General features: G+C 37.4%; 2 protein-coding genes and 2 long non-coding RNA genes across 13 annotated transcripts in view; 3 read left to right on the forward strand and 1 right to left on the reverse strand.

Annotated features, from left to right (window-relative positions):
- Positions 1,680-4,398, forward strand: LOC104720857 (ubiquitin carboxyl-terminal hydrolase 27). 3 transcript variants are annotated; one of them, XM_010438754.2, is made up of 9 exons: positions 1,681-2,156; positions 2,242-2,368; positions 2,469-2,557; positions 2,651-2,890; positions 2,984-3,055; positions 3,171-3,299; positions 3,400-3,537; positions 3,660-3,722; positions 3,808-4,398. In XM_010438754.2, exons 1-9 carry the CDS (start codon positions 1,902-1,904, stop codon positions 4,150-4,152), a joined length of 1,458 nt encoding a protein of 485 aa, XP_010437056.1. In that variant the 5' UTR covers positions 1,681-1,901; the 3' UTR covers positions 4,153-4,398. The 3 variants fall into 3 exon arrangements, 2 of the variants coding, with proteins under 2 accessions (XP_010437056.1, XP_010437055.1); XM_010438753.2 differs by having other exon boundaries at positions 1,682-2,156; positions 2,457-2,557; XR_002033947.1 differs by lacking the exons at positions 3,660-3,722; positions 3,808-4,398 and having other exon boundaries at positions 1,680-2,156; positions 2,457-2,557; positions 2,984-3,069; positions 3,400-3,523.
- Positions 4,992-11,085, forward strand: LOC104720860. 3 transcript variants are annotated; one of them, XR_002034285.1, is made up of 30 exons: positions 4,992-5,288; positions 5,547-5,624; positions 5,725-5,806; positions 5,908-5,971; positions 6,079-6,171; positions 6,256-6,319; positions 6,401-6,456; positions 6,567-6,662; positions 6,761-6,782; positions 7,281-7,307; positions 7,440-7,545; positions 7,620-7,660; positions 7,774-7,888; positions 7,970-8,039; positions 8,134-8,273; positions 8,372-8,414; positions 8,512-8,596; positions 8,683-8,746; positions 8,855-8,907; positions 9,068-9,153; positions 9,278-9,425; positions 9,524-9,545; positions 9,656-9,682; positions 9,815-9,917; positions 9,992-10,028; positions 10,142-10,255; positions 10,337-10,406; positions 10,550-10,730; positions 10,816-10,903; positions 10,982-11,085. It is a non-coding gene; the product is annotated as an uncharacterized LOC104720860 (long non-coding RNA). The 3 variants fall into 3 exon arrangements; XR_756838.2 differs by lacking the exons at positions 7,281-7,307; positions 7,440-7,545 and having other exon boundaries at positions 5,547-5,806; XR_002034286.1 differs by lacking the exons at positions 4,992-5,288; positions 5,547-5,624; positions 5,725-5,806; ... (4 more) ...; positions 6,567-6,662; positions 6,761-6,782 and adding exons at positions 6,883-6,912; positions 7,026-7,143 and having other exon boundaries at positions 7,233-7,307.
- Positions 11,171-13,926, forward strand: LOC109125266. 5 transcript variants are annotated; one of them, XR_002034287.1, is made up of 11 exons: positions 11,171-11,238; positions 11,325-11,402; positions 12,017-12,106; positions 12,201-12,234; positions 12,326-12,363; positions 12,467-12,591; positions 12,690-12,802; positions 12,893-12,972; positions 13,180-13,259; positions 13,396-13,572; positions 13,665-13,926. It is a non-coding gene; the product is annotated as an uncharacterized LOC109125266 (long non-coding RNA). The 5 variants fall into 5 exon arrangements; XR_002034291.1 differs by having other exon boundaries at positions 13,405-13,572; XR_002034289.1 differs by having other exon boundaries at positions 12,904-12,972.
- Positions 13,926-14,691, reverse strand: part of LOC104720859 (TSL-kinase interacting protein 1) — a 3,923-nt gene continuing 3,157 nt past the window's right edge. For both annotated transcript variants that reach the window (XM_010438755.2, XM_010438756.2), the window contains exons 7-9: positions 14,476-14,592; positions 14,121-14,287; positions 13,926-14,036 (exon numbers count right to left, since the gene is read on the reverse strand). In XM_010438755.2, coding sequence (XP_010437057.1) covers positions 14,144-14,287; positions 14,476-14,592 — 261 coding nt within the window. In that variant the 3' untranslated portion in view covers positions 13,926-14,036; positions 14,121-14,143. The remainder of the gene's footprint in view (positions 14,037-14,120; positions 14,288-14,475; positions 14,593-14,691) is intronic.

Consider the following 14,691-nt stretch of genomic DNA (forward strand, 5'->3'; position numbering starts at 1 on the left):
CGTTTTGATACCCAAAATAAATAAACCAAATTTAAAAAAGAATAAAAGCCCATTCTATACTGTATGCATCTCGATTGTTCTATTTTTACGGTCCGAACAAAATAGAAAATACTAATAGAAAACAAGGAAAAGGAAATAAAAAACGATAGATCTCAACCGTTAATCGTGTAAGGAAGAACAAAACCCTAATCATCGGACGCCTCTTCTCTCTCACTATATAAAAGACCTCATCCTCTCATACCTTTCCGAATAAACCCAAAACCTTGAATTGGGGAGTCCCTTAGTATCTCACCTCTTCGATTTAGCTCTCTGATAGGTTTTGTAATCGCCGTATTAGATCTTAAGATGTAGTTGCTTGATAGGTTTCGTTTAGGGGTTTTGCTGTCTGTTTTCTTATATTGATTTGGTTTGGTTGATGATGATAAATCCAAAGGCTTGTTTCTCAAAACATTCGCAGTGGCCGCCTAAGAGCTTTCGCCTTTCGCCAGGCTTGAGAGTTTATGCTGCTTTATCCTTCCTTGGATGTCTGAAACTACCATTGTCATTGTTTTTTTATTATTAGGGTTTTTAGATTTGGGACTGAGTTATTTTAATGTCTCATTAGCAGAATTTGATTTCTCTTAGTGCTTGATAGGATTGAACAAAGTCCCTTAATATCTTAATCCATCTGTCACTTTGTCAGCAGTCTTAATTGGTTTCTTGCTGATCATTATAAGATGGGAAACACAACTCTGTTTTAGCTCTAGTTGTTTTCTTTTGGTCGATGAGGATAAACTTTAAGGCTTGTTTCTCAAAACATTCGCAGTGGCCGCCTAAAGCTTTCGCCTTTCGCCAGGCTTGAGAGATTATGATGTTTTATCCTTCCTTGGATGTCTGAGACCACTTTTAAATTCTTGTTTTATTTACTGAGTTTTGGTTTTGTTTTGTCGTTAATGGTTGATGAGGATAATATGAAGGCTTGTTTCTCAAAACATTCGCAGTGGCCGCCTAAAGCTTTCGCCTTTCGCCAGGCTTGAGAGCTAATGCAGCTTTATCCTTCCTTGGATGTCTGAAACCTATCAATGTTTTTCAAAGTTTTTGTTTTTTTTGTCTTGAAGAGAAAGATCAATGATGATAAATGTTAAGGCTTGTTTCTCAAAACATTCGCAGTGGCCGCCTAAAGCTTTCGCCTTTCGCCGGGCTTGAGAGCTAATGCAGCTTTATCCTTCCTTGGATGTCTGAGATCTTTATTCATTCCATTGATTAATTTGTCTGATTTGATTTGCTGTTCTTGTATATTATCTTGTCTCCTTTTCTCTGTCTACTTTGCAGGTGATTTCTTGGGCAATGGTGATAGCTGCTTCATCTCATCCCTTTTGCTGGATATTGGATGAAGAGTTCTTTCGTTGTTTCTTGTCATTTTATAGTCATTGTTGAAAGATGAGTAGATCTTTAGTTGACTTGTTATCTTTTGTTACTTGGTTCCATGTTCTTTGTGTTAAATTTTTTTTTACATTAGTAATGAAAAAGAGTTATTCGTTTATTGGATTCTGAATTCATATTTAGACATTCAATGGTTGTTACATTACATCTCTAAGGCGTACTAATTATGTTTCACCCAATTAAAAGTCTAAAATAGACTCTAAAGAGTTTATTAACGCCTTGACCTAAAAACGAACTAAACTTTAGTAATTGTAAAAAGTGATATGATATCATTCGTGCGAACTAAACCGGACATACTTGTATTGGTATTCTTGCCGCCGACCTTGTCTTATCGATCGGGATAGATTCAGGCGAATCATAAACAAGCCGGAAGTTCAGATATCTCAATCGTTAACTTGCAACGGGATTAGTCCGACTGATATATATATAGAGAGAGATTAAGGAAGAGAGGCCAAAGCGATCGTCTCTGTTAATAGAGTATGGTTTCCCGTAAGGGTTCTTCCGATACAAGGGCGATTGTGTGTATCCTTACAGATAGATTTAAGGTTTCGAACAATTGGGTTTCGCATTTGTCTTTCGTTACTATACTCGGTGTTGCTGGTTTCGTACTTGCCCTTAAAGACAGTCGATTCCGCAACCTCAGACTCTTCTCCGCTACAGAAAAAGACGATGCTTTCCTCGTACCTGGTCTGCAAAATCTCGGCAATAATTGTTTCCTCAACGTCATCTTACAGGTACAATTAATCCTTTGATCGATTGAATTTGTAATCTTTTTTTTGTTTGCACAATTAGGATTTGTAAAAAATTTGACCTTTTCAGGCTCTGGCGAGCTGCAAAGATTTCCGGAGTTTTCTTGAATGGGTGATAGAGGATGCGAGAGATACTGTAACATCAGAGCTGGATCAACACTTTCCTCTTACTTTTGCTTTATCTGCCTTGTTACAAGGTAAGTTTTCCTCTGTGTCACTGTACTTTTTTTGAATTGAAACATGGTTATGATAGTTACATGAGTAAGTCTTTTATTACCATCTCAGAGCTCTGTGCAGTTGGAAGAAGACGATCTGTATCTAACCCTCGTGAAGTTATGCTGGCATTGACAGATTATGCCAGAAATTTCAATTTGACTAGCCAACAGGTTTAGTTTCTATTTATACTATTAGACCAAAGGATAGAGATATAACTCAAGTTGGTCGTATATGAGCTAATGATCTTTGTTTGTGTAACATAGGATGCTGCAGAAGCCCTTCTTCATCTTATCTCTTCTTTGCAACAAGAGATTGTATTTTGTTATCGTCCTCTCCAAAGTAGTAATCTATCAGATATACTTTTTTCTCGCAACTTGAGAATGCTTGCTCCTAGTGAAGGCCTCCATGGTTTGATGGAGCTCAAGAGATGGCATCAACATTTGCGTGGACCATTTGATGGCATTCTTGGTAGTACCTTGATGTGCCGAACTTGTTCGTCTCAGGTATTTAGGATTACTTCTCACCAGTAAAGTGGCTCTTGCTATTGTTCAATACTTTTTACCCATTTGATTTTCTTGTGTATTTTTTTTTTGCAGATTTCGTTGGAATTTCAGTTTTTTCATACTCTGCCTCTTTCTCCTTTACCCCATAGTGGTGGTTCCAACATTGTATGTTATGGAAGGTTCATTCTCTTATTGCTATATTGATTTACTATTGTGAAACTGAAACTTCTACAGATTCAAAACATTTCTCAAATGAGTTTTGCTTTTCGGATGCTCTTAGATGTTTGGATGCACTTTAGAGAGTTGCTTGAAGAAGTTTCTCGACACTGAGAAAGTTGAAAACTTCTTCTGCCATAGATGCTGGCATGGTGCTGCACTGAAATATCTATCTGTAATAGGAGCAGCTGAGGTAATTAAATTTCTCAGCTTTACTCGTTATTGTACCTTTCTTTTGTACTTGTTTCACGTCTCTTATCTGACCCGTATGTATTTGAATTGGTTTCAATCAGACAGATATAGAAAAGCTCAGGAGCTGTGGCGGAGATGACCAATGCGACTGTAAAACTTCTCTTGTTCTTGAAAGAATGCCTTGGTCAAATAGCTATTCCCATATACTGAAGCAGTTAATCATCTCCCGTTTCCCAAAGGTATTTACTTACTCAATGAAGCTAGACTCGGTAGTAAAGTTTGAAACCCGAGAAAGTTGAATCCAGTGTAATCACTTTTCTTTCTGAGTCCCATTTGACTCTCTCTAGCTAAATTGTTACAGCTTCTATGCATTCAAGTGCAACGCGCTTCATTTAACATGTATGGAGAATCCTTCAAACTAACGGTAGGGTCCTTGTTACTCTTTACCTTGTCTACATTTTCTCGAGTCCTAGTTACTGTTCGTTCTAATATCAATTTTATCTGTACAGGGACATATCGCCTTCCCACTGGTCTTGGACCTCTCCTTGTTCGCACCATCTCCAATAGGTTTAAACGAAGAAGAAGGGATTCAGATGTCGTCAAAGTACCAAAAGGCATCAAGAAACAGCGGCGACAACCTGTACAGGCTTGTAACGGTGGTGGAACATTTTGGTATAACGGGAAGCGGGCACTATACAGTTTATAGAAGTGTGAGAGTTGCGTCACAAGAGGAAGGAGAAGAAGAATGTGAGGAGTTGAGATGGTTTAGTATATCTGATTCAGAAGTTAGCAGAGTTTCAGAGAGTGATGTTCTTGGTGCTGAAGCTAGCTTGCTCTTCTATGAGAGGGTTTAATGAAGAGAGTAATTAAAATCAGAGCTTGGTTATTTCATTGGATTGAATCATTGATTTTTGGTGTGAATCTGTTTTTTGAACGATAACACGTGATGGAGTAGAAGATACGTGAGTGGGGATGTTTTAAATACGTTAATGAATATATAAACTCCCCTATAGCCAAACACATACCAGATTGTATTATAAGTGAATCCAACAGTGTAACAAATCTTTATGCAATCGAATTAGCCGGATATGGTTTTAAGAGAAGCAAGGTACGTAAGAAGCAGATATCTCATTTAAAGATTTGTCCTGGTAGTCCTTTGTAGATGTGAAGAATGCTTTAGTTGGAGCTGAGTTTGTGATCATTTATCCATGAATGTTGAAGCAATCAGTAAATCTCAGTTAACATATCTTAAAAAAACATGTGTAAATAATAGTTAACAGTATACATCTTCTTTCTTTGAATAAAAAGTATGTAATGCTCACATCCATGGTTTAAGTGAATTGTGGATTTGTCGACCAAAAAAATAAAATAAAGTGAATTGTGGATTCGGTTTTGTAAGGTCTATTTCCTTCTTGAAGTTTCAGATTTGATTTACCAACCCTAATTATAAGCCCAACAAAAAAAACCTAAAGTGAGCCCAATAAGAATGTCAAACAAAAGAGAACACGTGTCGTGAGAAAATAGATTTTGGATTTTTGGAAAAAAGGAAAATTTGGTAAATAAAAAAATTGGAAAAAAGTAAATTTTCCTTTTCCAAATCCTAATCCTATTTTTGATGTTAACGTTATTATCATTATTAGTTTTATTATATATAGACACTCACACACACTCATCACTTCTTCTTGAGAAAACAAAAAGCGAAATAATCTCTTCTTCTTCTTCTTCTTCTCCTTCTCCTTCTGCGGAAGACGACGATGATCCATCCATGTCGAGACGATGAGAAGCCACTCTCTATCTCTCTCTCTCTCAGCCCTCCATCATCACTCAGGTGAAACCCTAATCCGCAAGATTGATCGGAGCGAAGGATCTCACGGTTTCTCAAAACCCTAAAATCTCTGTACGGATCGTAATTCTTCTCGAACATGGCGCGTCTCTTATTCAGCCACCGCCTACTCCGCCCTTCTTCTTCTTCGGTTTCCTCTCTCTCGTAGTAAGTCCAGTCTCCTCTGTTTCCCTCTCTCACACTCCCGTACAGTCTTTGGCTTGTATCTGAATTTACAAACACCATTCTTCGAGATCAAATACTTTACTCGTTCTAACAGAGGTTTGCTCTTTTGTACATCTTCGCAATTATGTACATCTTAATTTGGTCTCTATTCCTCACTGCACACCATCGTTGTTGCTTATTGTTTGCAATTAATCGATAGATTCTGATCTAACTTACTTTTATATCTCTTGTGTGTTTTAGGATCTCTCCGGTGTTCTTTGCTATGGGTTTCACGGGATCTTCTCTCTGTCCAAAGCGTGGGGTGCGGATCACACACGGGTTATGCTTTTAATTTTTTCTTGTTGTTTTGTTTACAATTACAGTTTAGTGTTTAATTGTCTGTTTAACCATGTTGCTTCTTATTTGTTATATTGTGCAGCAGGAGTAGCTCCGAGATGGTTTTGAAGAATCAACCACAGGAGAAGGTGATCTTGTTTCCGCATTGCCAAACAGTTTTATAGGTGAGTTTTCTGATTTGATATCCATTACTGATCATTACTCAGTTTGCTTTTTCTCTATACTTGTAGATACTAATTATGTCTCTGGATTTTATGGGTTGGAGTTGTGCGAATCTTCAAGGGATGTTGCAGGACAACAGTTGGCTCTTGCTCTCTACCGGTGCCTAGGTAAAGATAAGTCTTTCTTGCAATCACTGCTCTTTTTTTCTTTTAAGTGACAGAGATTAATCTGATTTGATGCAATCATTTTTTTTTTGTTTTTTTTTCTGTTGCAGGACAACAGTTGGCTCTCTCGTTCAATCTGTGTGCTCGCTGCTGGTGCAGAGGCAAACAGGTCAGAAGAAGAAGAAGATGAAGAACCCCTTGAGGTATTGTTTCAATCACCCTTCACTATTTATTTGAGTTCAACATACTTTTATTTTTTTAACCGATTCTCTTGTTATTTGCCTCAGGATAAAAAGCAAGCCTCAGGATATTAATCAAGTTACTCCTCCTCCTACCGAATCAACCACAGAGGTTAACAATTACAGTTTTTTGTTTTAGTTTCACCTGATGTGATATGTTGGTGGCTAATAGATGGTGGAATTTGTTTTGCAGGTTTTTCAAGGACACGTTTGGAAGACCTCGATTTACAAGAACACCTCACAGCCTTCGTATCTTTCTAAGACCTTGATTACTAGTTTCAAACGATTAGGATGAAACTGATTACTAGTGTGCTCGCTAATCCTGATGATTTTGATTTTGTTCAATCTCTCTCTTTTAGGTTCCGAGCCAGCCAAGCAATGGCCAAGGAGATGGCCTTTTTAGCTTTCAATCGGAGAAGGTGATCTTGTTTGCGCATTGCCAAAGAGTTGAGCAGGTGAGTTATCCTATACGTTTTCCACTACTCATTAATCAGTTTGCATTCTCTCTATACTAATTAGATATTAATTATGTCTTTGGATTTTTTGGTTGCAGGACGACATGATTGACACGGCAGGTGGGTTCTAAGTCTGTATCTATCTCTGCACATAAGATGGTATCCATCACTTTTGTTTAAGGTCAACTACATTTTTTTTAACCATTCTTGTTATTTTCAGGTTTAGAACCAGCTGTAGCTACAACACAGAGTAAGTCTCAGGGAAAAACCAGTAACCAGTAGCTAAGATTCTTTATCGTGTCTTTTAATTCAACTCTTGACTGTTTATTTATTCTTTGATACTGTTGATGGTTTTGGTTGCAGGTCGTCTGAGTGAATTTGGAGCATCTTCTCCTTCCCCTTTTCTGAAATCAAACCAGAACAGATGTTTCCGCACTTTCAGAGGAGTGAGGACTGATCTGAGCTTTGGTTTTAATAAGAGGTACCTCCTTATTGGTCTCCTTCTAACTTTGTGGTTCACTTTATTATAGTTTTGTATCTTTGACATATAGGTTTGTTTCTGTGAAACAGGTGGTGGGCGTTGATTGATTTATTTGACTCTCTCTCTCGGTGATTCAGAACACAAACGTCGCCAGCGAGCTTAAGGTAACAACATAAACTGGTTCTAGTGATTTGATCGATGACGGTCTTTGACTCAAGTCGAATTTGCTTTTTAAGTTGTAGTTGTTTTATTTTTTGGTTACAATTACAATTTAGGGTTAATTGTCCTTGAACCAGGTAAAGGAGGTCACCATTCATGGTAGAGACCATCTGCAACTAATTCCATGAATGACACCATGAGCCGATGTCTAAGAAGAAGAAGAAGAAAAAAGAACACCTCCAGGTTTTGTTTCAATCATCCATCTCTTTTGTTTAAGGTGAACTACGTTTTTTCTAACCATTCTTTGTTATTTTCAGGATAAAGAGCCGTTAGAACCAGTAGCTACAATAAATACAGAGTAAGCCTCAGGGAAAAACCAGTAACCAGTAGCTAAGATTCTTTTTCGTGTCTTTTAGTTCAACTCTTGACTGTTTATTTATTTATTGATACCGTTGATGGTTTTGGTTGCAGGTCTGAGCGTATTTGGAGCATCGTCTTTTTCCCCTTGTCTGAAATCAAAATGGAACAGATGTTTCCGCACTTTCAGAGGAGTGAGGACTGATCTGAGATTTGGTATTGATAATAGGTACCTCCTCCTTGTTGTTGTTCTTCTAATATTATGGTTCGCTTTAATATAGTTTTGTATCTTTTTGATTCTATGAAACAGGTGGGCGTTGATTGATTTATTTGACTCTCTCTCGGTGATTCAGAACACAAACGTCGCCAGCGATCTTAAGGTAACAACATAAACTGGTTCCAGTGATTTGATCTCTTACAGTTTAGGGTTAATTATTTGTTGACCATGTTGCTTCTTATTCTTGTTTTCTGCAGCAGGAGTAGCTCCGAGATGGTTTTGAAGAATGGACAAGTTTCATAACCAAAATTTGTCATCTTAATCTGATTTACGAGTATCATCAAGTGGACCACTGGAGAAGGTGGTCTTATTTGCGCATTGCCAAACAGTTGAGCAGGTGAGTTCTCTTATTTGATTTCCACTACTCATTAGTCAGTTTGCATTTTCTGTATACAGTTTGAGATTAATTGCGTCTCTGGATTTTATGGTTTCGAGTTGTGCGAATCTTCAAGGGCTCTTGCCCGCTGCTGGTGCCGAGGTAAAAGGAAGTCTTTCATGCAATCACCGCTCTTTTTTTCTTTTAAATGACAGAGATTAATCTGATTTGATGCAATCATTTTTTTTTTATGTTGCAGGACAACAGTTGGCTCTCGTTCAATCTGTGTGCTCGCTGCTGGTGCAGAGGTAAACAGGTAAGAAGAAGAAGAAGAACCCCTTGAGGTATTGTTTCAATCATCATCCTTCACTATTTATTTGAGTTCAACATACTTTTATTTTTTTAACCGATTCTCTTGTTATGTCCTCAGGATAAAAAGCAAGCCTCAGGATATTAATCAAGTTACTCCTCCTCTTACCAAATCAACCACAGAGGTTAACAATTACAGTTTTGTTGGGTTTAATTACAATTACAGATTTTGTTTTAGTTTCACCTGATGTGATATGTTGGTGGCTAACAAGATGGTGGAATTTGTTTTGCAGGTTTTTCAAGGACACGTTTGGAAGACCTCGATTTACAAGAACACACAGCCTCCGTATCTTTCTAATCCTGCCTTTTAGCTCAGTTTCTTTCTTGATTTGTACTTGTTCAGATTTATTTGCAACAATTACTTTTTTCAAACGATTAGGATGAAACTGTTTACTAGTGTGCTCGCTAATCCTGATGATTTTGATTTTGTTCAATCTCTCTCTCAGGTTCCGAGCCAGCCAAGCAATGGCCAAGGAGATGGCCTTGTTAGCCTTCAATCGGGGCCTCCTAAGCTCTCTAAACATAAACAGAGGTTTGCTTTTTACATCTTTGCATATATAATTTGGTCTCTCGCACCATCGTCGTTTCTTGTTGTTAGCAATTAATAGATGAAGAAAACCTTGGATTGGTCTAACTTACTTTTTCTTGTGTTTTAGGATCTCTCTGGTTCTTTGTTTGCCAACTTCTCTCGTCCAAAGCGTGGGTGGGGAATCACAGGTGGTTATGTAATCTAATTCCCAAGTATCATCAAGCCAATTACAGGACAAGGTGATCTTGTTTGCGCATTGCCAAAGAGTTGAGCAGGTGAGTTATCCTATACGTTTTCCACTACTCATTAATCAGTTTGCATTCTCTCTATACTAATTAGATATTAATTATGTCTTTGGATTTTTTGGTTGCAGGACGACATGATTGACACGGCAGGTGGGTTCTAAGTCTGTATCTATCTCTGCACATTATATATTTCCGTGTCCCTGCATCTGATCTTGTAGGTTTGTTTCTTTTTGATTCTGTGTTGGTGGGCGTTGATTCAGAACACAAACGTCGCCAGCGAGCTTAAGGTAACAACATAAACTGGTTCTAGTGATATGATCGATGACGGTCTTTGACTCAAGTCGAATTTGCTTTTTAAGTTGTAGTTGTTTTACTTTTTGGTTACAATTACAATTTAGGGTTAGTTGTCCTTGAACCAGGTCAAGGAGGTCATCTTTCATGGTAGAGACCATCTGCAACTAATTCCATGAATGACACCATGAGCCGATGTCTAAGAAGAAGAAGAAAAACAAACACCTCCAGGTTTTGTTTCAATCATCCATCTCTTTTATATAAAGGTCAACTACGTTTTTTTTAACCATTCTTGTTATTTTCAGGATAAAGAGCCGTTAGAACCAGTAGCTACAATACAGAGTAAGCCTCAGGGAAAAACCAGTAACCAGTAGCTAAGATTCTTTATCGTGTCTTTTAGTTCAACTCTTGACTGTTTATTTATTTATTTATACCATTGATGGTTTTGGTTGCAGGTCTGAGCGTATTTGGAGCATCGTCTTTTTCCCCTTGTCTGAAATCAAAACGGAACAGATGATTACGCACTTTCGAGGAGTGAGGACTGATCTGAGCTTTGGTATTGATAATAGGTACATCCTCCTTGTTGTTCTTCTTCTAATATTATGGTTCGCTTTAATATAGTTTTGTATCTTTTTGATTCTATGAAACAGGTGGGCGTTGATTGATTTATTTGACTCTCTCTCGGTGATTCAGAACACAAACGTCGCCAGCGAGCTTAAGGTAACAACATAAACTGGTTCTAGTGATTTGATCGATGACGGTCTTTGACTCAAGTCGAATTGCTATTTAAGTTGTACTTGTTTTGTTTTTTGGTTACAATTATAATTATAATTACAATTTAGGGTTAAATATTTGTGACTCAGGTCAAGGAGATCGTCGTTCAAGGTAGAGACCAGTCGATGGACTTTAAGAAAAGCATCAAACTGCTAGAAAGATAGCTAGTCTTCTGACGTTTGAGGAATCCATACTGCACTCGGGCCAAAAAAACAAAAACCAGTCACAGTTGTCTGAAGCCGAATGCAGTCATCAGCAACATGTGAAACGGTAAGTAACATTCTTAATAACCATTCTGATACCAAATCTGGTCTCAAGTTCCTCTTGTAATCTTTTTTTTGTATCCTCATTACAGGGAAAGAAACGTATCTAGCACTACCAAACTGATTATGGAAAGTCAAGCCACCAAAAAGAAAAAGCTAGGTGAAGGAAAATCAAAATAGGTGAGCCATTTTGTTACAAAATTAGATTGATTCACTCCATGCCTGAAACTCTTTCCTCAATATCATTGATTTATGTAGATTCTCAATCCAAAACCAACAACTCTGCTGCTCCACACGGCAAAACGAGGTCTTGCTCACTCCGAAGTCTTAAGCTCAACCTGTGAAAAAGCAGTGAACAAGAAGGCAATGCATCTAGTTTCATCAAGGTATATTTGTACTTCATAAATAGAAAACTAAAGTATTAACCAATGCATTCCGTGATTTGATGCAGATCTCGACAGCTCCAGCTTTGCCTGCACCAGAAACAAGTACACCATATCTGCTAGAATTTTCAGGTAAATACCCTTTATCAGAGAGTATCATCACTTTTATAACAAACTCATAGCTTAATGAAACTGTTTAGTTAATCTGCATGTTGCAGGATTTTCATCTTCAAACGATGGCAAGAGCTAACCAGCATGCATAAACATCTTCAATAGTTTCGTAAGTCTCTAATCAGGTATGAAGCTTCGTTTCACTTTCACCCCTAGAAAGTTGTTTGGTTGCATAAAATACTTGATTTCGTGCCATCTGTTATGCCTCTGTTTTACTTGCACACAGAATAATGATTGGCTAATCTCTGAAAGCATAGAATCGAATTGTCACTCTGGGTTTTGTGGGTATACTCCAGTTTTTGCACTGTTTCATTATCACATTTATAAAATGTTTGTTTTGTGTGGCTGAAAGTTGTTTGACATTTGATTTGATTCGTTTGGGATCAGAGACTGTTCAATGTGTCAACGTTTCCCTCTTCTCGTATCTATATATGCAGGATTGTTTGATTAGGGACTTTGTAGAAACATCGCACGAAGACACAGTAGTTTCTTCTCTTCCGATGTATTTGATCTTTCTTTTATTCTTCAGAATTTAGGGAAATTGGATAATTTTTGCTACTGTTTCATTTATCTGTCCTGAAGCAAATGTTACTCTTCACTAATTTTGTTATCTTGGTAGAAATATTTGGAATTTAGGATCTGTGTACTATTAGTTTGCTACCTGCTTGAAAATTTACTGGTTTGTGTCTCATTACGCATAGTCGCATATCACTTATTGTTTGATCTATCTGAAGTGCAGGTAATTGTTAAATCCAACCCTTTTATGTCGATCAGTGTTTGAGTTTTGGGTTTTAAAGAACCTTGTGTCGACATGGGCTACTATAGCAATGTAAGTATCTTTTGTTTTTTTTTTCTTAGCTTACCACTTTTATGTTCAAAATTGTTGTTCCATCGCTCTGTGTTTTTAAAGCATACTATTGCAGGTCTTTGATGAATGGGACGACCAAACTGATAATGGTAATTACAAAGGATTTAGTTTAGGTTCATGAGTTTCCAGGTTCTTAGTTTCATATCTGCTGATATTATGTCTATTGTTTTTTTCTATCAGGTCTAGTTCTACGTGTTGGAAGGGAAGTCATTCTCCAAGTAAGCCCATCTTTATATAATATAGTCTAACACTTACAGGTGTACAATCTTTGTCTGACCTTCTTCTTATAGACCCTAAGAGGAATTTGGAATTCTATATCAGACTTATAATTGGGAATCTCACAAACATGATTGGTGGAGAAACCTGGGCGGGAAAGTTCCCGACATCGCAAAATCTTTTTACTTCTGCATGGTTGCCGCCACCAGCTCAGTCTCTTGCAGCAGAAGGTAAAAATAAATTGATTTCCAAGACTCATTATTAAGTTTTTGATCAAATAACCATCACTAACTGCATAAATGGTTTTTGTTGTTCATGTTACTGATAGTTATCAATCATCGTATTGGGATAACGAGAGACGACAGTGGAATGTATAACCGTTATGATGGAATTTTCCTACCGTGGGATGAACACGCAGTGACTTCTTGTACCGGAGGATTGGTGAGTGATGATTATATTACATGTTTGATTGATATCATTATGTTCTGAAAGCTAAAGAAAAGTTTTCCACTAAAACATGGTAACACTCAGCATTTTGTTAGGAAAAGATATAATCGGGTGGCTGCGCAACACTGTCGAGTTCAAGATTTCCGTTTTGACTTTGCTAGGGGGTAAGTTTCTCTTCGCTCAACTCATTTGTTTGTTTGTTTATGGAGTCCTTAATCTGTGAAATTTGAAAATGTAATCGACGCAATTATTCAGCAAACTATGCCAAGGAATACATTGGAGCTTCTCTTGTAATTCTATATGTTACGCTCTAATCTAGTTTTGTATCTTTGACATATTTAGGTTTGTTTCTTTTTGTTTCTGTGAAACAGGTGGTGGGCGTTGATTGATTTATTTCACTCTCTCGTTGATTCAGAAGTCAGAAGACAATCTTCGCCAACGTGCTTTAAAGGTAACAACATAATCTGGTTCTAGTGATTTGATCGATGGTGGTCTTCGACTCAAGTCGAATTTGCTTCTTTTTTTTTTTTGTGGTTGTTGTCTTTATTTACAATTACAATTTAGGGTTTTAATTATTTCTGAATCAGGTCAAGCAGATCATCATCATTCAAGGTAGAGACCAGTCGATGGACTTTAAGAAAAGCATCAAACTGCTAGAAAGATAGCTAGTCTTCTGAGAAATCCATACTGCACTCGGGCCAAAAAATCAAAAACCAGTCACAGTTGTCTGAAGCCAAATGCAGTCATCAGCAAAATGTGAAAGGGTAAGTAACATTCTTAATAACCTTTCTGATGCCAACTCTGGTCTCACGTTCCTCTTGTACTCTTTTTGTGTGTGTTGATTGACTCATTACAGGGAAACGAGTGTTAAAAACTAAGCTAGCACTACCAAACTGATGGGAAATTCAAGACAGAGGTGAGCCTGGTAACCAAATAGTTAGGTTGAAGATTTCAGAGGTAAGCAATATTATTGACAGTCTGTATTACTAGCTGAACAAATTTAGCACGCATGGGAAAAGATGTGGCTTTCCTGAAATAGTAGATAGTTGAAAAGAGATAGTAAGGTGAAGCAGACAGATCAAAGAGTATATCATATTTACACACTGATGATTTGTTCAGAGACCATCTACATCATTATACTTGCTCTTCAGTTGGATAGAGACCAATTCCTCTTTATTTTTAAAGGATCTTCTGGTCCTATTGAAACATGTTTAGTATTTACCTTTCCCTGTCAATCACAACACGCAGAAAGAGTTTTTGGCGAAAATTTGTTGATTCAAAAGCATTGAAACACAGGTATAATTTGTTGTACCTGTGGAATAGTGTTCATGTGTTTCAATGCTTTTGAATCTTTGTTTTCTCTTCTAAAGGTTCCATTTCCTGCAAATCTTTTACCACAGCACCGAAGCTTACACTGTCTCCATTAGTAAACTTCCGCGATGAAGATAAACCGAAATCAAATGGTCCCCGTGACTCAGCCTGCGTTTAAGAAATCTGATGTCAAAATATTCAAAATCCTAATGGTAAACATATCTCAACTTATTGGCGCCCAGCTCATGTCGTTAGAACGTGGGGTTTCCATTAGGTACGTATACAGCAAACATATGTGCTTAGAGAAATGTGAAGCAAAGAGACTATTGGAAAAGAAAAGAAAAGAACTCACGTACCCACTTGATTCCTGAAAATTCGAGGCTGCTGTCCTGATTAAACACCGTGGAACCAAGTAATGGTTTTGCAGGTTTCGAGTCATCTTTCTGTTGCTCCTTCTCAGCTTTTCCATTTACCTACCAAATATTCAAATCTCATTATCATGAGTTGCAAGTTCTATAAACTTCTGACAGTAGTGATATTAGAAATGCTTGCAGAAAAAAAAAAAAAAAAAA

The sequence above is a fragment of the Camelina sativa genome, chromosome 11 (genome assembly GCF_000633955.1).
Source record: "Camelina sativa cultivar DH55 chromosome 11, Cs, whole genome shotgun sequence".
Taxonomy (NCBI): domain Eukaryota; kingdom Viridiplantae; phylum Streptophyta; class Magnoliopsida; order Brassicales; family Brassicaceae; genus Camelina; species Camelina sativa.

Excerpts from the sequence above, each read along its gene's own strand:
- LOC104720857 (XM_010438753.2), top strand. The coding sequence starts at position 1,902 with ATGGTTTCCCGTAAGGGTTCTTCCGATACAAGGGCGATTGTGTGTATC. Across the intron at positions 2,558-2,650 it reads TCAATTTGACTAGCCAACAG|GATGCTGCAGAAGCCCTTCT; the intron begins GTTTAGTTTCTA and ends TGTGTAACATAG. Across the intron at positions 3,723-3,807 it reads GAGAATCCTTCAAACTAACG|GGACATATCGCCTTCCCACT; the intron begins GTAGGGTCCTTG and ends TTATCTGTACAG.